Source organism: Diabrotica undecimpunctata, chromosome 10 (assembly GCF_040954645.1).
Source record: "Diabrotica undecimpunctata isolate CICGRU chromosome 10, icDiaUnde3, whole genome shotgun sequence".
Lineage (NCBI taxonomy): Eukaryota > Metazoa > Arthropoda > Insecta > Coleoptera > Chrysomelidae > Diabrotica > Diabrotica undecimpunctata.
In genome coordinates, this window is record NC_092812.1 from 77,353,822 (window position 1) to 77,372,396 (window position 18,575).

The 18,575-nt window shown below is 32.1% G+C and overlaps 1 protein-coding gene across 2 annotated transcripts in view; it reads right to left on the bottom strand.

Annotated features, from left to right (window-relative positions):
- The window catches only part of HDAC6 (histone deacetylase 6), a 45,967-nt gene that overhangs the window by 1,313 nt on the left and 26,079 nt on the right, over positions 1-18,575 (bottom strand). For both annotated transcript variants that reach the window (XM_072546850.1, XM_072546849.1), the window contains exons 9-11: positions 17,623-17,801; positions 16,263-16,582; positions 4,397-4,592 (exon numbers count right to left, since the gene is read on the bottom strand). In XM_072546850.1, coding sequence (XP_072402951.1) covers positions 4,397-4,592; positions 16,263-16,582; positions 17,623-17,801 — 695 coding nt within the window. The remainder of the gene's footprint in view (positions 1-4,396; positions 4,593-16,262; positions 16,583-17,622; positions 17,802-18,575) is intronic.

Below are 18,575 nucleotides of genomic sequence, written 5' to 3' on the forward strand. Positions count from 1 at the left end.
AGTAATTTTTTGCAAAATAATAAGCTACTGCTGTGTTTGATCTGACATTTCTTTTTCTCAGTTATTGATATGCAGTTAATGAGTCAACACGTGTTTAATTATTTTGTTAACAAATTAATCCTCGGTGTCTGAGTTTCCTCTAACCTTTTCTACCATGTTGAGTCTGGCTGAATGACATAAAAGTCTATGCAAAAAAAATCCTCGGTGACCTTTCTTGTGAGATATTGTTATACTAACTGATTTTTGAAGTTTAATAGTTAAAAATATGAGTTCCCGATTCTTAAAACTGGTACAACTTGCCTTGAACAGAAAAAGGTATTTATTAGGTGTATCAATTTTAGGATTGTATGAATGAAGGATTATGAAAGTCCTTCTTGTAGGAAAATGGTGCAATGTGATATAGTTTTAGATATTAAGAATTAACTAATATAAAAGAAACAAGCGACATTATAATTCTGTTGGGAATAATGATAAGAATACACCTCTAAAGAAAGCGTTTCCTCGATGTAGAAAAGTTAGTTCCTCTAAATGGTCATCAAAACATATTGAGTAGAAAAATAAATATATTTGCCGTATAAAACAAAAAAAGGTATAAGCCAGCAAAGGTCCCACAACCAATAAACTGTCAATCTTGTAAATTTAAATGTAGTAATTTTTTTTTAGGAAATGAATAGGATCAGTATTTGTAAAAAGTACTGGTCTCTTTCTAATTATAAAAGAAAGATTTCATTTTAAAAATGGATCAAACAAAGGAACCGGCGAAGCTTGCGGCAAATGTTTCAATTAATAAAAAGAGAAAGTATAGCAGAGCATACTTTCTTATAAGCAATGATAGGAAATATCAGAAGACAGAAGGATTTCATTTTAAAAATGCCTCAAACAAAGGAACCGGCGAGACCTTTGACACATTAATAAAAAGAGAAAGTGCAGCAGAGCTACTTTCCTATAAGCAATGATAAGAAATATCGAGTCTGTTAGAATTTCTTTCAAAACACTCTTAAAATTAGTAAGGTCCGATTTATAAGGCCTTTGAAGGTTCTATCGATGGTGTTCCTACTGCAGAAAATAGACGAGGTAACAAATCTCATAATAAAATTAAACAAGAAGATGTGGCTGCTGTGAAACAACACATCGAGATATTTCTTACAATAGAGTTTAATTCATGTAGGAAAAATACTCACAGATGTCACTTAGATACAAAATTGTCTATTAGAAAAATGTCTTCCATGTCGTCCATTGCAATAAAAATAATTGAATTCCAGTGAGTTATTCAAAGTACAGAACAAATTTTTGCGAATGTTACAAATTTTCATTTTTCGAGCCAAAAAGGGAAAAATGTACCCCCTGTTATAAATTTAGAGACGCAAAACGAGGGGATTCTATAACACCTGCATTAGAACAAAAAAATAAAATGCCCACTTAGAAAGAAAAAGGCAGGCCACAATTGCTAAAGAAGATACGATCAGATTTGAAAATGACCCACATTTATATCTGCAACGCTTGACTTACAGAGTGTTCTTCAAATAAGTGGTGAAGAGTGTCTGTTATATTAGTGTGGTGAACTCTACCTTTATAATTTCACTGTTTATGAGTCACAGTTTCCAAACGAAGCATATTCCATCCTGTGCTCTCAGGTGAATGGTAGAAGAGGCAGCAATTAAATTGGTACAGATTTTATGCAGTGGATTAATTGACTTCCAAAGAATATTAAAGAGCTTTCATTGTTTTCAGACACTTGTGAGGGTCAAAATCGTAATTAGCACATCTCTGCACTTCTGCTCTATTTGACCCAAAATCCGGACATTTTTTCATAGAATTTGACAGCATGCATAGTGCCATTGAAAGGAAAAAAAGGCATGTGTCTGTTAATTCTGTTATGGAGCCGATGAACATAATAAAAAAGCCAGATCAAATAGAAACAGAAGCTCCGCCCATCCCTACCATGTCAACAGCTGCATTTTTCTGATATGTCGAATCTTTAAGACCTCTCAAAATGCACAATTAAAAATCGTCTGAAAGGTAAGAATGGTAACACAGTCATATGGTTTGAAATCAAGTTTTTGCGATATGAAAAAGCCAATCCAGACATAATAACATTTCGCTACAGTCGCACAGAGCCCTGCATTGTACTGAACGTACGCGGTAGAGGTCGGAAAATTGTGTGAATGACATTAAAACAGCTTCAACTGCTGCCTATTAGTAACCAGAAAAAGGAGGGCTTAGTAAAAAGAGAAATTATACCAAATTGCTTGGATGGTGTGCATCTCTACCAACAGCCAATAATATACCAGACACAATAACCGAGCCAACCGTTGAGGATGACGAAGATAAGAAGCTTTTTTAATATTCTTGTTGATTGTAACTTATTACGATGTATTATGTAATAAATGTTTATTACCAAAACTCATTATTGTTGTTTATGCAAAAAATCACTATTTAACAAAATACTAAAAATATTATTAAATCGAACACTAAACCAGGTTGTAACACAAAATTTTAAACACCTGATTTCTAGTGAACATTTTATGTTTAAGTTCAAATATCTCATAAAAATAAAATGTTAGTGACTTCTCGCTGGGATATGACTATATTCAAAGGTTTGTTTTTACAGCAGAAAGAGTGACTGGTTTTTCTAGTTTTGTCCACAAGGAACTCGATAAACAATAATAATTGTTATTTATGTATAGTAGATACTGAAAAAACGGTAGCGGAATAATAGAATTTATCCTTCAGGGACATCTCAACTATTCCACTATCTGCCAGGCAGATATCGAATACTTATGGGCATTATATTGGGATTATATAAACACGTTTTTTTTTATTTAGAGAGTTAATCTGTAAATAGGTTTAAAAAAAACTAATTGTACAAATAAATATTGTATAAACAAATGCATTTGAAATTAACGTATCAGTGATGTCAGTGAGAGGCATTATTCGTTTAAATAATTCATAAACTAAAAATAAGTTTTAACAGTATGTTAGTTATTCGGTTTTCGGTACAGACAGTTTTGTGAATAGGAAGGAGGTCCTTCAAGAATGATTGATTAAAGGTGGTTCTCATCAAGAACGGAGACTTGGTAAGCAGACGAAGCAGCCATAAAAATGATCAAAAAAATTTCATAAAAACAGCTGAAGAATTAGGTTTCTAAAAACAACGATGAGAAATTCAACAAAACCAAATTGATTAAAGAAACATCTAGGAAAGCTGTAGATGAAGTTTCTACATAGACCGACGAGGAATTATTAATTCTAGAACGACAAAAAATTCGAACAACTTTTTAAAAAGACAACTTGAAAAATTCATTGAATAATACCGAAAAATTTCAAGAAGTTTGTAAAATATTTGATAACGTACAGAAGATCTATAACGTATAGATGGTCTAGAAGAGCAAAGGTTGATAAAAAGAGGGTACTCATGAAACGGTATATTTAGTAGTCCCATAGAGATCCTAGAAATAAGTATATTCTTGTGCTAATGGATTACTTTACAAAATATACTGAGGCACATTTAATCTTAGGCTTCTAGGGTTGCAGATATACTGGTTAAAGAATTCTTCGGCAGTTTTAGTGTAACCTTAGAAATCCATTTGGAACAACGGCGAAGTTTCGAATCGAGGCTTTTCCAAAACTCTTGTTCATTTATTGATGCCAATAACACCAGAATGATAGATTTGTATCTTAAGTCAGATGGAATGGTAAAAAGGATGAATCGAATAAATGGGCAAATCATTTTCCAAAGTGGGATCAATGAAACTGATGAGAGCTGCCAATGAAACTATCGTCTGCACTATGATCTTGAGTTCGGATACAAACTTTTCAAGGAAGACATCACAGTCGAAGTATACGTCGGTCAAATGAAGTTAATGATTAATAATATTCACGACCTTGTCCGACAATATATCCAGCCAGCCAGTGATAGAGTGAAGGATCAATACAATTTTCGATCCACTAACGCCTTTCTCCTAAACTTTAAAGACAATGGGAATTATATGATGTACCGGATTAAAAACTGCTAAAATGGCACTTAAAATTCGTATATCTCTCTTACAATTTCTAGTTGTCGCACGAAAAAAGATGAGTTGTTGAAAACACTTGTTATTCAAAGCCGACCACACAATCTCTCAGAATACTCGATCGTACTCATCTACTTTTAAAATGGCAAATATCTTTGTGTTAAGAGAAAGAAAGAGAACCAATTTAAAAAAACTACAACACTTTGAAAACTGCCAGCAAACTGCTTTAAACTGCTGCAAAAACAAACTATATCTAAGTCAATACATATTTGGATCTACCTTTTTGGAAAATTCGTACTTTTTAAAATTTAAAAGAAAGGGTACTAAAACTAATTATAAATAATTAAACTAAATATTTTCTACAGTACAGTAAAATATCTCACCGAATTAAATGGAATGTTAACGTTGTAACCTTCGCCCAAGCCAGTGCCAATGTTGTCAACGTCCCCTTTTTTACAAAATGGGAAAAATTTAGCACTATCAAAGCGATGTATGGAAATATACATTATGTCATTACGTTCAAACGTGAGATCTTGTGTTCCATTTCCATGATGAATGTCGAAGTCAACTATCAATATTCTAAAAATAAATAAATAAATAATGTTGAAACTGAATATGCAGGTACATTCCAAGACTAACCAAGTCTTTTAAGACCCGAATCGATTGCGATCTAAGCACTACGTCTGCCACCTTGGAAGAAAAATAAATTTAAAGGATTTTTGTGTGTATCTAAAAATTTTATTTGTCTTCCTCTTTTTACTTTTATTCCCCTTTTATCATTTTATTACGGTTTAATACCCTTTTTACCTAAATAAATAACCCTTTGAAATATTAAGGGTGTGGTCGGTTACCTTTCAGTATCTATTTTTTCGTTACAAATTTATTTTTAAGACGATAGTTCAATCAGTAAAGATCCAGTTTTAATGACAAAGCATGAGTTTGTGGTAGAAGATTAGGCCTAAATTTTTGGATCTAATTTATTACTTTTTAAATAACGCCTTTATTTTACAAAATTAATATATTAAGCGAGTTCTACATAGTTCAGAAGTGATGCCATATAGTGATGTTAAGTCACTGTTAAGTCTGTCATGTAAAGTAAATAGCACTCCGCAGTAATATCACTCTATTAAGTGGAAAGTTTGCTTCAGCATTCTGCCTTTCTCTCTCTGAGTTTGTCTTCGGTTCTAGTACCACCTCCGTAGTATGAACAAGACACGCTTTTAGAGACAACAGACAAGCATTTATTCCTTCTGATTTGCTTTATTTTCCAGTGCCTTATTTGAGTGGGATTATTCAATAAAATGTACACAACAGGAGTCATCACTCGAGAAATGTTAAAATCGACACTTATATGCCTAGCAAAGAAGAAAAATTCAAAAGAATACAAAGACTGCTGAAAAATTAGTCTTATGTCACACACGTTAAAAACTCTCTAAGAATCATACACACCAGAATACACTCAAGTCATTGAATGATTTATTTTAATAGTTTTTGCGATATCTGCATCACCAAAAAGTCTATAGAGTTCGAAATTATATCGCCTTCTCCATAGACCCTGTTTGTTAACTCCGCCATACATGGTCCTCAATACTTTTATTTCAAAGATTCGTAGTAATTGTTCATCTCAAGTCGTCATTGCCTATGTTTCCAATCCGTAAGTGAGCACTGGGAGTATTATTGTTTTATAAAGTTTGCACTTGTTGTTCTTAAAATATTTCTCGCTCTTAGTTGAGGGCATAGGCAAAAATCTAAAAAAAGTAGAACGAATAAAATATTAAGGTGCAGTGAATAATATGGGCTCTCCCTTAACGATAAAAAAACAAAATTAATGAAAATCTAAAATGCTGTCTTTGACTGATATTTCCATACCTTAAAATTTCCTTTTCCATGACTTTAATATTTATAAAAAACATCTGAGACGTCTAGCATCCTTACAGTAAGACTTTTGTGGTATTAAATTCCTTTGAGTAATAGTGCCGGTTTTAATTATTACCATAATTTATATTAGTACTTCGCGATATCAATATAAATCACACGCTCATAAAACAAAACGCCCTACAAAACTTAGATAATAGTTGACATCTCGAATTAAAATTGGCAATACCCTATCATCTGGATTTGCTGTGACGAAAGGGCTACGTCAAGGTTGCTGCTCCAACTCTATTTAAATTATATATATATATATATATATATATATATATATATATATATATAAAATATATGTAAATACTCTTTTCTTTTGGGTGTGGTAGTCAATAAAAACAGAGCTTTGCTAAGGCGTACTATTTATTCTGAATCCGGTGGTTTTTTGCCACCTTTATCAAGGTCTACAAAGAAAATTACTATGTTTTAAACAGTTTGAATGGTGCCAAAAAAAAGGCTATAAAAAGTATAAAAAACTTACCCGAATGTAAGATTCGTGGCAGAAACAACAACGTTAAATAACATGATATACTGAAGTTGCAATTACACTTTAAAAATTACTGTTAAAAAAACACTTTAATTTCTAAATACGTTAAAAGTTAAAAACAAAATTAAGGACGACATGTTAAAACAGTCGTCGCTGCAGGCTTGATTTCAGTCACATTTCACGAGCAGAAAGAGAACGTGGGTGGACAATTATTGTTTAAATAGTTAGGAGAAAATACAAAAAACAACTTTGAAATTAACGTCTCACAAGATACTGTTTATGAATTTTGAGTACTACCAACTGTATTACCAACTTAAAAATAAGCGGGAAGTTCAAAATGTTATTCATGACATAAGCAATCGAAAGAAAATAGTATTTAGTAAATAGGTTTAGAAAAAATAATAACTCAAAAAAAAAAACAAATCTAAATTAGTAACTGAAGTTTGATCACAAGTATTCAATTAATACTGAAATATTTAACAAAAGAAAAGAACAAAGAAAACTCTGAGATGCAAAATAGCTCAGTCAAAAGTCAATATAAAATTGTAAATTTTGCTAAGATTCTGGATCTCAGATCTCTTATTAAGATTGTTATTATCACTCTTGCTGATATGTACCATCTCTAAGAAAGTTCTCTTAAATTTATTTTTCTCTCTGGCTAATATTTTTACATTGTTGAAATCTATCTTATGGTCTAGATCGATAGTATGCTCTGCCAAAGCACAAGTAGGTTTGTTTAATCTACAATCACTCTTATGAGAAATAATACGGCTAGACAGATTCCTTCCAGTTTCACCAATGTACGTGGATGGACATTCAGTACATTGAATGCAATAAACAACATCTGTAGTCTCTAGAGTGGTTAGGGGTTGTTTTATTTTGCTATACAGCTGACGTATGGTTTTGATGTTCTTGTTAGCTATTTTGATATTCTTAAAGTCTTTAAAAATCTTAGTGAGTTCAACGATTAGTTTTGGAATACATGGAAGGGCATAAAAATACACACTTGTTGAAGCTGAATTATTTTGTGCTGAGGGCACTGATTGTGACATAGTAAGTCTGTTGTTTCTATTAACAAAGGGAACATTAAAAATTAATTTATTAATCAGTCTTAGAGGATATGAATTTTCAACAAAAATATTACGTAAGAGGTTGAGATCATGTTGGAGATAATCCGGATGAGATAACCTTTTGACACGTTCTTTCATCGCTAGGACTAAATTAGTTTTCATCCTCGGAGGATGGTGAGAGTGGTAGCTTATGAATCTATTGCTACATATGGGTTTTCTATACCATTGTGTTTTCACAACATTATCCTCACATCTATGCAATCTCATGTCAAGGAAAGGCAAAGAGTCCTAGCTTTAGTCCTAGCGATGAAAGAACGTGTCAAAAGGTTATCTCATCCGGATTATCTCCAACATGATCTCAACCTCTTACGTAATATTTTTGTTGAAAATTCATATCCTCTAAGACTGATTAATAAATTAATTTTTAATGTTCCCTTTGTTAATAGAAACAACAGACTTACTATGTCACAATCAGTGCCCTCAGCACAAAATAATTCAGCTTCAACAAGTGTGTATTTTTATGCCCTTCCATGTATTCCAAAACTAACCGTTGAACTCACTAAGATTTTTAAAGACTTTAAGAATATCAAAATAGCTAACAAGAACATCAAAACCATACGTCAGCTGTATAGCAAAATAAAACAACCCCTAACCACTCTAGAGACTACAGATGTTGTTTATTGCATTCAATGTACTGAATGTCCATCCACGTACATTGGTGAAACTGGAAGGAATCTGTCTAGCCGTATTATTTCTCATAAGAGTGATTGTAGATTAAACAAACCTACTTGTGCTTTGGCAGAGCATACTATCGATCTAGACCATAAGATAGATTTCAACAATGTAAAAATATTAGCCAGAGAGAAAAATAAATTTAAGAGAACTTTCTTAGAGATGGTACATATCAGCAAGAGTGATAATAACAATCTTAATAAGAGATCTGAGAGCCAGAATCTTAGCAAAATTTACAATTTTATATTGACTTTTGACTGAGCTATTTTGCATCTCAGAGTTTTCTTTGTTCTTTTCTTTTGTTAAATATTTCAGTATTAATTGAATACTTGTGATCAAACTTCAGTTACTAATTTAGATTTGTTTTTTTTTTTGAGTTATTATTTTTTCTAAACCTATTTACTAAATACTATTTTCTTTCGATTGCTTATGTCATGAATAACATTTTGAACTTCCCGCTTATTTTTAAGTTGGTAATACAGTTGGTAATACTCAAAATTCATAAACAGTATCTTGTGAGACGTTAATTTCAAAGTTGTTTTTTGTATTTTCTCCTAACTATTTAAACAATAATTGTCCACCCACGTTCTCTTTCTGCTCGTGAAATGTGACTGAAATCAAGCCTGCAGCGACGACTGTTTTAACATGTCGTCCTTAATTTTGTTTTTAACTTTTAACGTATTTAGAAATTTTAAAGTGTTTTTTTAACAGTAATTTTTAAAGTGTAATTGCAACTTCAGTATATCATGTTATTTAACGTTGTTGTTTCTGCCACGAATCTTACATTCGGGTAAGTTTTTTATACTTTTTATAGCCTTTTTTTTGGCACCATTCAAACTGTTTAAAACATAGTAATTTTCTTTGTAGACCTTGATAAAGGTGGCAAAAAACCACCGAAAGCTTGGATCCAGAATAAATAGTACGCCTTAGCAAAGCTCTGTTTTTATTGACTACCACACCCAAAAGAAAAGAGTATTTACATATATTTTTTCCAAACTAGTCAAAAATTTTGGACTACTTTTTCTTACTTTGTTATATATATATATATATATATATATATATATATATATATATATATATATATATATATATATATATATATATATATATATATACATAGTGTACCAAAACCCTGAAAATGCTTAATTATCTCTTAAATTGATGGGCCGAATTGTTCAAAAACCGGGATACGCCTATTCTGTAATATAAAGATTTCAAATTTGATGCTTGCAGTGTTGGCAGATTTACTATTTTTCTGATATCATTAGTCACTTCGGTTTTTCACTCTGTATATGTATTATTATCGGAATCCTCACTTCAACATGAGTTCCACCGTATGTAATACTTGCTATTTTATCTAGTCACGAAGGACTTAAACAAATGAAACTTCTCAGTGTCATACAGTTTTGAAGTAATTCGTAAACATTACGATACAGTAAAGTTGACATTAATTCGTAAAACTTATAACAGCTTTTTAATATTGTTCTGAAGCTATTTTCTTGTGGCATGTTAAAGTAATTACTATTTAAATGGGAATAAACCACAGTTAAAGGTTAAAGAACGTTTAATGACGTTTCAATTTCCAATTACATACATAATACATGCATACATACATGCATACATACATACATACATATTACTATTTTAATGGGAATAAACCACAATTAAAGGTTAAAGAACGGTTAATGACGTTTCAATTTCCAATTACATACATACATGCATACACACATACATACATACATACATGCATACATACATACATACATACATGCATGCATACATACATACATACATACATATAAACATACATACATACCTACATACATACATACGTACATACGTACATACATACATACATACATACATACATACGTACATACATACATTCAAGTGGAAATTGAAACGTCAATAAACGTACTTTAACTTTTAATTGTAGCTTATTCCCATTTAAATAGTAATTATTATAACAGCTTTATTGAAAAGTTTTGTAAAATAAATTGTATTAATAACTAAAGCTCACAGTTATTTTTGTGCTTTTAAAAGCTCTACAATACAGATGAATTTAATTAAAAAGAGCGAATTACTGTTTCAATGATGAGACGACACTTTCCCAAACCATCCAAGCACTTTGAGGAACCTGGACGAGTAAAAGATGACATTCGAACAGGTAGACCAAAAACTGTTATAAATTACAATAAAACTTGAGATTAAATGCAAAGTTTCGTTGAAGATCCACATACATCCTCACGCAGAGCTGCACAAATACATGATGTAGGTTATTCTTCAGTCCTACGTGTACTACATAAGAATTCATTGTTGCAAGAATTAAATGAAGATGACTACAACAGTAGATTACATATGAGTAAGGTAATCATAAATAAAATTATAACTGACGAGAACAAGATATGTTTTTCCGATGAAGCAATATTTACAATGTGTGGGAATGTAAATCGCCAAAATTTAAGATATTGGAGTGAGGTAAATCCACACTGAATGCGTGATAACCATACTCAAAGACCACAAAAACTAAATGTATAGTCGGATATAGTGGGTATTCAGTTAATTGGGCCGTTTTTTATATAAGGCAACTGCCCTGAAAAACCAGTTTGGAGCAAATTTTAATGAGATATGGTTTTCAGCAAGACGGAGCTCTAGCTCATTTAGGTGTAAATGTTCCGCGTTATTTAGATCAGACATTTCCCGGACGATGGATTGGTAGATTAGGCAGTATTGTCTGGCCTCCTTGTTGACCGATTTGAATTCTAAATATTATTTTTATTGGGATCCTTGTAAATTTAAATTTATAATATTAAACTAGCAAGTGTTGCAAAGGCAAAAGCAAAGAATTATCGATGAATCCATATTAATTTCTAGTCAATGGTGGAGAAATGTAATAAAGGCATTCTACCATCGTTTAGGATACTGTCAAATTAACAACGGAAGACTTTTGAACAATTGATTAGGTAGACATTAATTTAGCAATGTAGTAAACTTCTAATTATTATGTTGAAATTTAGTTGTACATAGTTTAAATAAAAATTTTTATTGAGATGGTTAGGCGTTTCTAGGCTTTTGTTTATGTTTTTAAGATGTTCCTGACTACATAAAATCGAAAATATTGTAGGCGGTTTAACTGGTATTGTAGTGGAGATTTTTATAAATGTAGAATATACAGGTTGTTGTATATAAAAAACCAAAATGGCTAATGATATCAGAAAATTGGTAAATCAGGCAACGTTAAAAACGTTAAATTTCAAATCTTTATATTGCAAAATAGTAGCTGCATCTCTTTTTTTTTGTATAACTCGAACCATTCATTTAAGAGATAATTAGGCCGAGATAATAACGGTCGAATCCTACACTTAAATAATTAGGCGTTTCCAGAGTTTTAGTCCACTCTGTATAGCAAAAGCATTACATACTTGAATGAAAAGAAAGTGCCATGGTATGGGAATATAATTAAGTAATACGTGCCTATATATACTACAATTTGCAGATGATCAGGCTCTCATAGCATGCCGTAGGAAAAATATGGAATACATGAGTGATGAACGTTGGCCTAAAGAATATCAGAAATAAGAACTAATACTTAATACCGAAAAAATCAAATATCTCGGCATTGGAAAGACACAGTAAATTCTGTACTAAATAACAAGGAGATAGGGACTGTTAATGAATACAAATAGGTATGAACAATATTCAACCGAGAAGGAACAAATGACCAAGAAATTAACACCAGAATAATACAAGCCATAAAATCTATACCTTAACCTTCACCTTAACGGAATTATCTGGAAGAAGAATAAACAAAGAAAAGAAAGTTTGATATCTATGAAACTATAGTAAAAAGTATGCTATTATCCGGATGTGAAACGTGCCGATTAACAGAGAGAAATCGAAGAAAGATAGAAGTCACGGAAGTGGTTCCATTTCCGTGGATCTCGACTCAGACTTCCGAAACAAGTACTCGCATGGACACTTACAGGAAGACAAAAGAGAGGAAGACTGAACAACGAAGTAAATACTGGTAGAATGTTTTCGCTTTTAGAATGTTTGCCAGGTTAGATTAAAAGACTATAGTCGTCCAAATGCTGCCCAATTAAATTAATATCTTCTATTCAAAGAGAGAGGATAAGAAATAAGGAAATCAGAGAACGCATGGGAATGGAATACAATGGAATACAATAACAGATAACATACAACGAAAGTAGCTTATATGGTACGGGTATTTACAGAAAATAAAAACCAGTAGATTCCCGAAATAAGTACTCGCATGGACACCTGCAGGAAGGCAGAAGAGAGAAACACCGAAAAAACATGGATGGAAGGAGTAAGAAAATCAATAAGCTCCAAAAAACTTAAAGAGGGACAATGGAAGAACCGACATGAATCGAAATTAGGCATCAAAAGACGTTCTAAACTGATTTAATTATTACTATATTGCCGTAAAAGTTTTTTATAACTTCTGTTAATTGGGATACGTAGATGATTGAGACATGTGTTGGGGCAGATGTAGATACTAAAGGAAAGAAATACCTTAAGAATATCATAGGCGGGAAAAAGAGCGAATAAAAGAAAACGTAGTCAACAAAAATATACTTAATAAAAGAAAAGGAAGTCAACAAAAATATAGATAGACACAATCTAATATTACTGTATGTCATCATAAAAATTTGTAAAGTAACGTGTCCGCCGCTTAAATTTAGAATAATTTTAAGTAATTTAAACGATTCTACCATCCTTCGCAGTCATGGACCCAAATTTCTCCATTTTTTCTGGCGAAAACGGTCTTCGTAGAGATCATCCGTATATCTCACGCATTGCTAGGTGTCCTTCAGAGATAGCTGTAAAGATAGACCTCCAAATAACACATATCCATAAGTTTCGAATTCTACCTATTTACCGATTCAAACTTTCATTTGTAAGAAAGAAATCACATTTTCAAGAGCGACTGCATAAGTAGTGGGGATAACAAAATACAGTTCACCATCCATAAGAGCGCAACGAGATGGAACTTTATTACAGAAGCAACTATATGATACAAGATTAAAGAAAAAAAAAACGCGAAGCTATCGTGATCGCAAATTTCATTTCATACTCTATTAAGACACTTTATTGTATTTAATGTACAATGATCTCTTTGACTGAGATTCCAACCCGGCGCTTAGTTGATATAGTGCCGATTAAAATCTGCCCTTAGTAAAACTAACTTTTCATCAGTTTATAATCAATATTGTTACATACATAGTTTATTTAAACAACAAAGTTTTATAACAGAGAAAATAAACTTCTTCTTCTTCAAGTGCCATCTCCGCGGAGGATGTCGGCAATCATCATAGCTATTCGGACTTTTGAGACGGCTGCTCTGAAAAGTTCATTTGATTTTGATGTACATCCGTACCACTCCCTCAGGTTGCGCAGCCATGACGTTCTACGCCTCCCTATGCTTCTCTTTCCTTGGATCTTTCCCTGCATAATCAGTTGGAGCAAAGTGTATTTCTCTCCACGTGTAATATGTCCGAGATATTCCAATTTTCTTGTTTTAATTATATTTAAAAAATAGAATAGAATAGAAAATAAACATTAAGAAGAGTACATTAAAAATTTAATACAAATTAAATATTTTTAAATATTAAGTATAACCAATAATTCAAACAACACATTTTTAGTAATGCTCTTTCTGGTTTTTCGAATACTTTGATAAGTCTAACTAATTAGCCGATACAGGACAGGCTCGAGAAAATTCTATCAAATGAAGAAAACAAAAATTAAAAATAGATGATTTTGAAAATATTACCACCATATCTACTACATCATCTACATCGACATATTACAATGCAGTAAGCAACTTCAATGTTTCTTCAAAAGAACAAGCCATTATCCTGTCAGCTATTCAAGGTATTAAAATACATGAATACATAGTAGTCATAGGATCTCTACTTAGACCAAAAAATGTTATCTTTGCATCACGAATGCCAACAACCAAGTTTGTATTTACTTAAACAATACTAGCATAGTAGATACCTTACTAAACAACCATAAAACCGTAGTCATCCAAGGTAATGAGATAGAAATTCGAAGACTTATTACGCTAGCAAGGAGACTAGTGATATCAAACATCTGCCCCAGCATTCCGAACAGTGTTATAGAAAATGAACTAGAACTAACTCCAGTATCCAAATTAACGTTTTTAAAAGTTGGCATGTCCGTGTCTGGGCATGCCAAAGCAAACGGTGGTCATTAGATATAGGCTTGAGATTTTCAATCGAAGAAACTAAAGTAATAATATTTGACACACAACAAGAAACACAACACCACTTAAATTTAAAACTAAACGGACACACTTTTACAAAAATTAATGAAATCAAGTTCTTGCGAATGACATTCGACTCTCAACTCAAATGGAAATCGCACATAAATGAACTAATTAAATCGTGCCGACAGAGAATAAACCTTTTAAAAGTCCTTTCTAATCACAAATGGGACTCAGACACAACTATCCTTCTACGATTATATCAAGCTCTAATTAGAAGCAAACTACATAGATTACGGATGTATATGCTACGAAACTGCTATTGAAAGTCAATTGAACAAACTCGACATCATCCAATCTACATCATTAAGCATAGTGTTCGGAGTTTTTAGAACCCCGCCAATTAGCAGCCTTCAAGTTCTAGCACGAGAACCGCCATTAACTCTTAAAAGGCAATATTTTTCAATGTGTTGTGCAACTAAATATCTCAGTTCAAATGAAAACCCCTTCTGAGATTGAGAATTACAAGGAAGAATTACATTTTATAGTATTATATTAAAATAAATAAATATTTAGAGAAACACGTAATCCGTGCAGCGTTGATCAATGAGCTGCAGGCGGCTAAAATTATTTTTTCTACAAGTAAAACATCCTTGAGTAGAATATTAAAAGATTTGGGTTTTAAATTTAAAAAAGATGATCATCGAAGAACTTTAATTGAAAGGACTAATATCGCACAACAACGAGCGTGTTTCTTACGTAAATACATGGAAAATAGAAATACATATCCACGAGAAGTTGTTATTCCTAGGAGAAATAAAATGATGTCGTGGCATGATGACAACAGCAGAAGTATACGTAAACCAGGTGACAAAAAAATATTTATTGTGGTTCTTTCCTGTGAAAGGTTTTGTTTCAGACGCCAGTTTGTTATTTTGTTCCAAACCTTGACTGCAGATTATCACGGTGAAATGAATAGTACAATGTTTACTAAATGGAAAAGTACACAATTACTTCCTAATTTAGAACACCCATCTTTGATTGTCATGGACAACGCACCCTACTAATCTATATTGTAGATGAATCGATACGTGAACATGGACACGAAGTGCTTACATTTCCACCGTGTCACCCAGATTTTAATGCTATCGAATTAGTATGGGCAGATTGCAAGGCTTACTGTAATACGTATATTGGGAGATATGGATATAGAGATGAACATGTTTTAAGTATGTGAAAGGAAGCAATTCAAAAGTGTAACGATATCGCCTGGACAAAGTGTGTAGAACATACTAACAAATTAATTGAACAGTGGTTTATTAGAGAAGAAAATATGTCTAATATTAATATCGAATCTGTAATAATTAACATTGGAGATAACAGTTCGAATTCTGAAGGTGATGAAAATGAAATATGAAAAACATACGTTCAAAATCTTGCAACAATATTATTTAAACTAAATTCTTTAAATAACTGCCCAGTTTACTTAACAGCAAGATCGACAGCGAAAATACCACACAATCTCTCAAAGCTCTAATAGAAGACATCACTAAAACAATAAACTTTCAAAAATTGTAAACTGTACAACTGTAAAATTTCACAAAATGTTTTTATTTTTCAAAACTACCATGCAAATGTTAATTTTTTATGTGTAAAAATATTTCTAAGATACAAATAAACGACCCGCGAATAACCCCAAGGGATAATGCGTTTAAAAAAATCTCTTTTACTATTTATAATAGGTACACTGACTTATTTATAAGTGGATACTATTTTTAAGTTACCTTGAATATTTATGTACATCAATGAGATAATTTGCCGCTATTACTGCATTATTAACGAAACAAAACCCTGACCCAATTTCATGGCATGCATGGTGTCCAGGTGGCCTAACAACTGCTACTCCAGACCTGACTATGTTGCTCTGGATACTGTTAATCAGTGTAAGAATGCAAGATACACATTTTAATATGCAATCAGCAGTAAATTCGTTACGATACCAGTCAGGTTGACTAGGAAGGTCTTGTAGTCTCAAGATTCGGTCTACATATTGTAAATGATGAACCTTTTGAACCCATGCTTCACAGTCAACAAGTTGATCATCCTAAAATTAAAATCACATTTACTCATCAAAAATATTATTTATTTAAAAACAAAAACGTGAAAGCGTAAAGAATGAACCATTATTATTGTTTTTATCGTCTTCTTTGGGTGCCGTATGCTATACAGCGTGTAGGCGTTCATGTTGGTTCCATCTTCCAGAGATCCATCTTCAGCTCTTCTTATTATCGCACTGACATCAGGTATGTCGCACCAGTTTCTTATGTCTCTGAAGCATGAATGTTGCTTTCTCCCAGGGCTTCTTTGACCTTCAACTTTTCCCATCAATATGGGCACAGTTGAAGGTTTAGATTATATTTTTATCGTAGAATATGGCCCAAGCATGAAATCTTTTGGGACATTAGCTCTTCTTAGGACATCATCATTTGTTACATGATCAACCCATGGAACTCTAAGCAGCCTTCTGAGACACCACATTTCACCAGCCTAAACAAGATTCAGAGATCTCACTTTAAGTCTCAACTCCAAACATCAGCATTTCACGACCCGGATTCTACGGGTTACAGGAAATTCACGGCGAATGAGATATTTATCAAATTTAACGAATGCGTTTCTAACCATTGTCACTCCTTTTTTCGCTTTCAGGTCACAGTCCCCCTTGCAGTTTAATGTAACTCCATGGTATTTAAATATTTCAATCCGTTCAATAGTCTATTATTTATATTAAATTGAGTTTTCATAAGTTGTCTGCTGATTATCATTTATTTGGTTTTTGTAATCCCGTACCCCTCTCCAACTCCATTTATGATATTCACTAAATCTTGCATATTATTATTATTGTTATTGTTCGCTCTTATGTCCATATCGTTAGGTTATTATTCTTTTTCTAAGTACACATAAATGATTTAAATTTGTGTTTTTTACTTAGTAATTCAAAAAACTTGCGGAGTTGAATATTTAATATATTTTTCCGAAAAGAAGATAAGAAGTATTAAAACAGCTTTTTGACAATGCTTTTTTATATATTTCGCATTCCCTTTTACTTTTTTAAATACAGCATTTATAATTTATTATTTAATTTACCTGAATATGTTTCAACCGTTCCATCAGTCCAAATTTGTCGAAAGTCTTTATTATTTCCGTGATACGTTCCGGTCTCTCAGGAACTTCTTTACCTGTTGTAATTTTACATTTGTGCTTGAGCAGAAGTTCATCGTATACATACCCAACTTCATGAGAAAAATTGTAGATTGAAGCATATGCTAAAAATAATAGAAAACAATCATAAACCGTTTTAAAATGGAGGTTACTGATCAATGTAATGTCAGAACACCAAGAAACCGTTAAGTGCGCCAGTAGACCGAAGAATAAAAGACAGGTGCAGAGATAGACGGATGGAAGATACTAAAGAGATAACGATCAACCCATCAATACCTAAGATACTATTTAATGTATTTTGCCAAGACGTAATATTTGATATTTATATATGATGACATATTATGACAAACAAAATACAGTTTTTCCATGTTGTGAATTACTGATGAATAAATGAAACTTTAATAAAGGGCCTACAAAACATTACGTAATGTTTAAATCTTAAATAAATATCTATGTAGTTGAACATGGGATTTACGAGCTCCTGCTTTTTATTGTCTTCAAAAATCAAAGATTTTGAATTGTTTCTATTATCCTATCCTTGTAATTAACAAATAAATACATACGTCAAATTAACTGTCAAAGTGCTTTTAGTTTTTTCGGGCCCCTTCCAAAAAATATTAAATTTTAGTAGTTTTTTGGTATATTCCAATCTTGTTTCTACATTTGAATCGTATATACATCGTACCTACGTCGTGTTTTCAGTGCAGTACTTAGCAATAGATAATAGTTTATAGCAATTAGTGAAAAACTTGTGTTTTGGAGACAAGTCTATTGTATAGACCATGGCAGTTAACAAGTACGGTCCTAGACCACCTTCGATTAATATATTGTTACGATAAATTCTGACCCTAAACTGTAAATATTATGACTAATTCTTT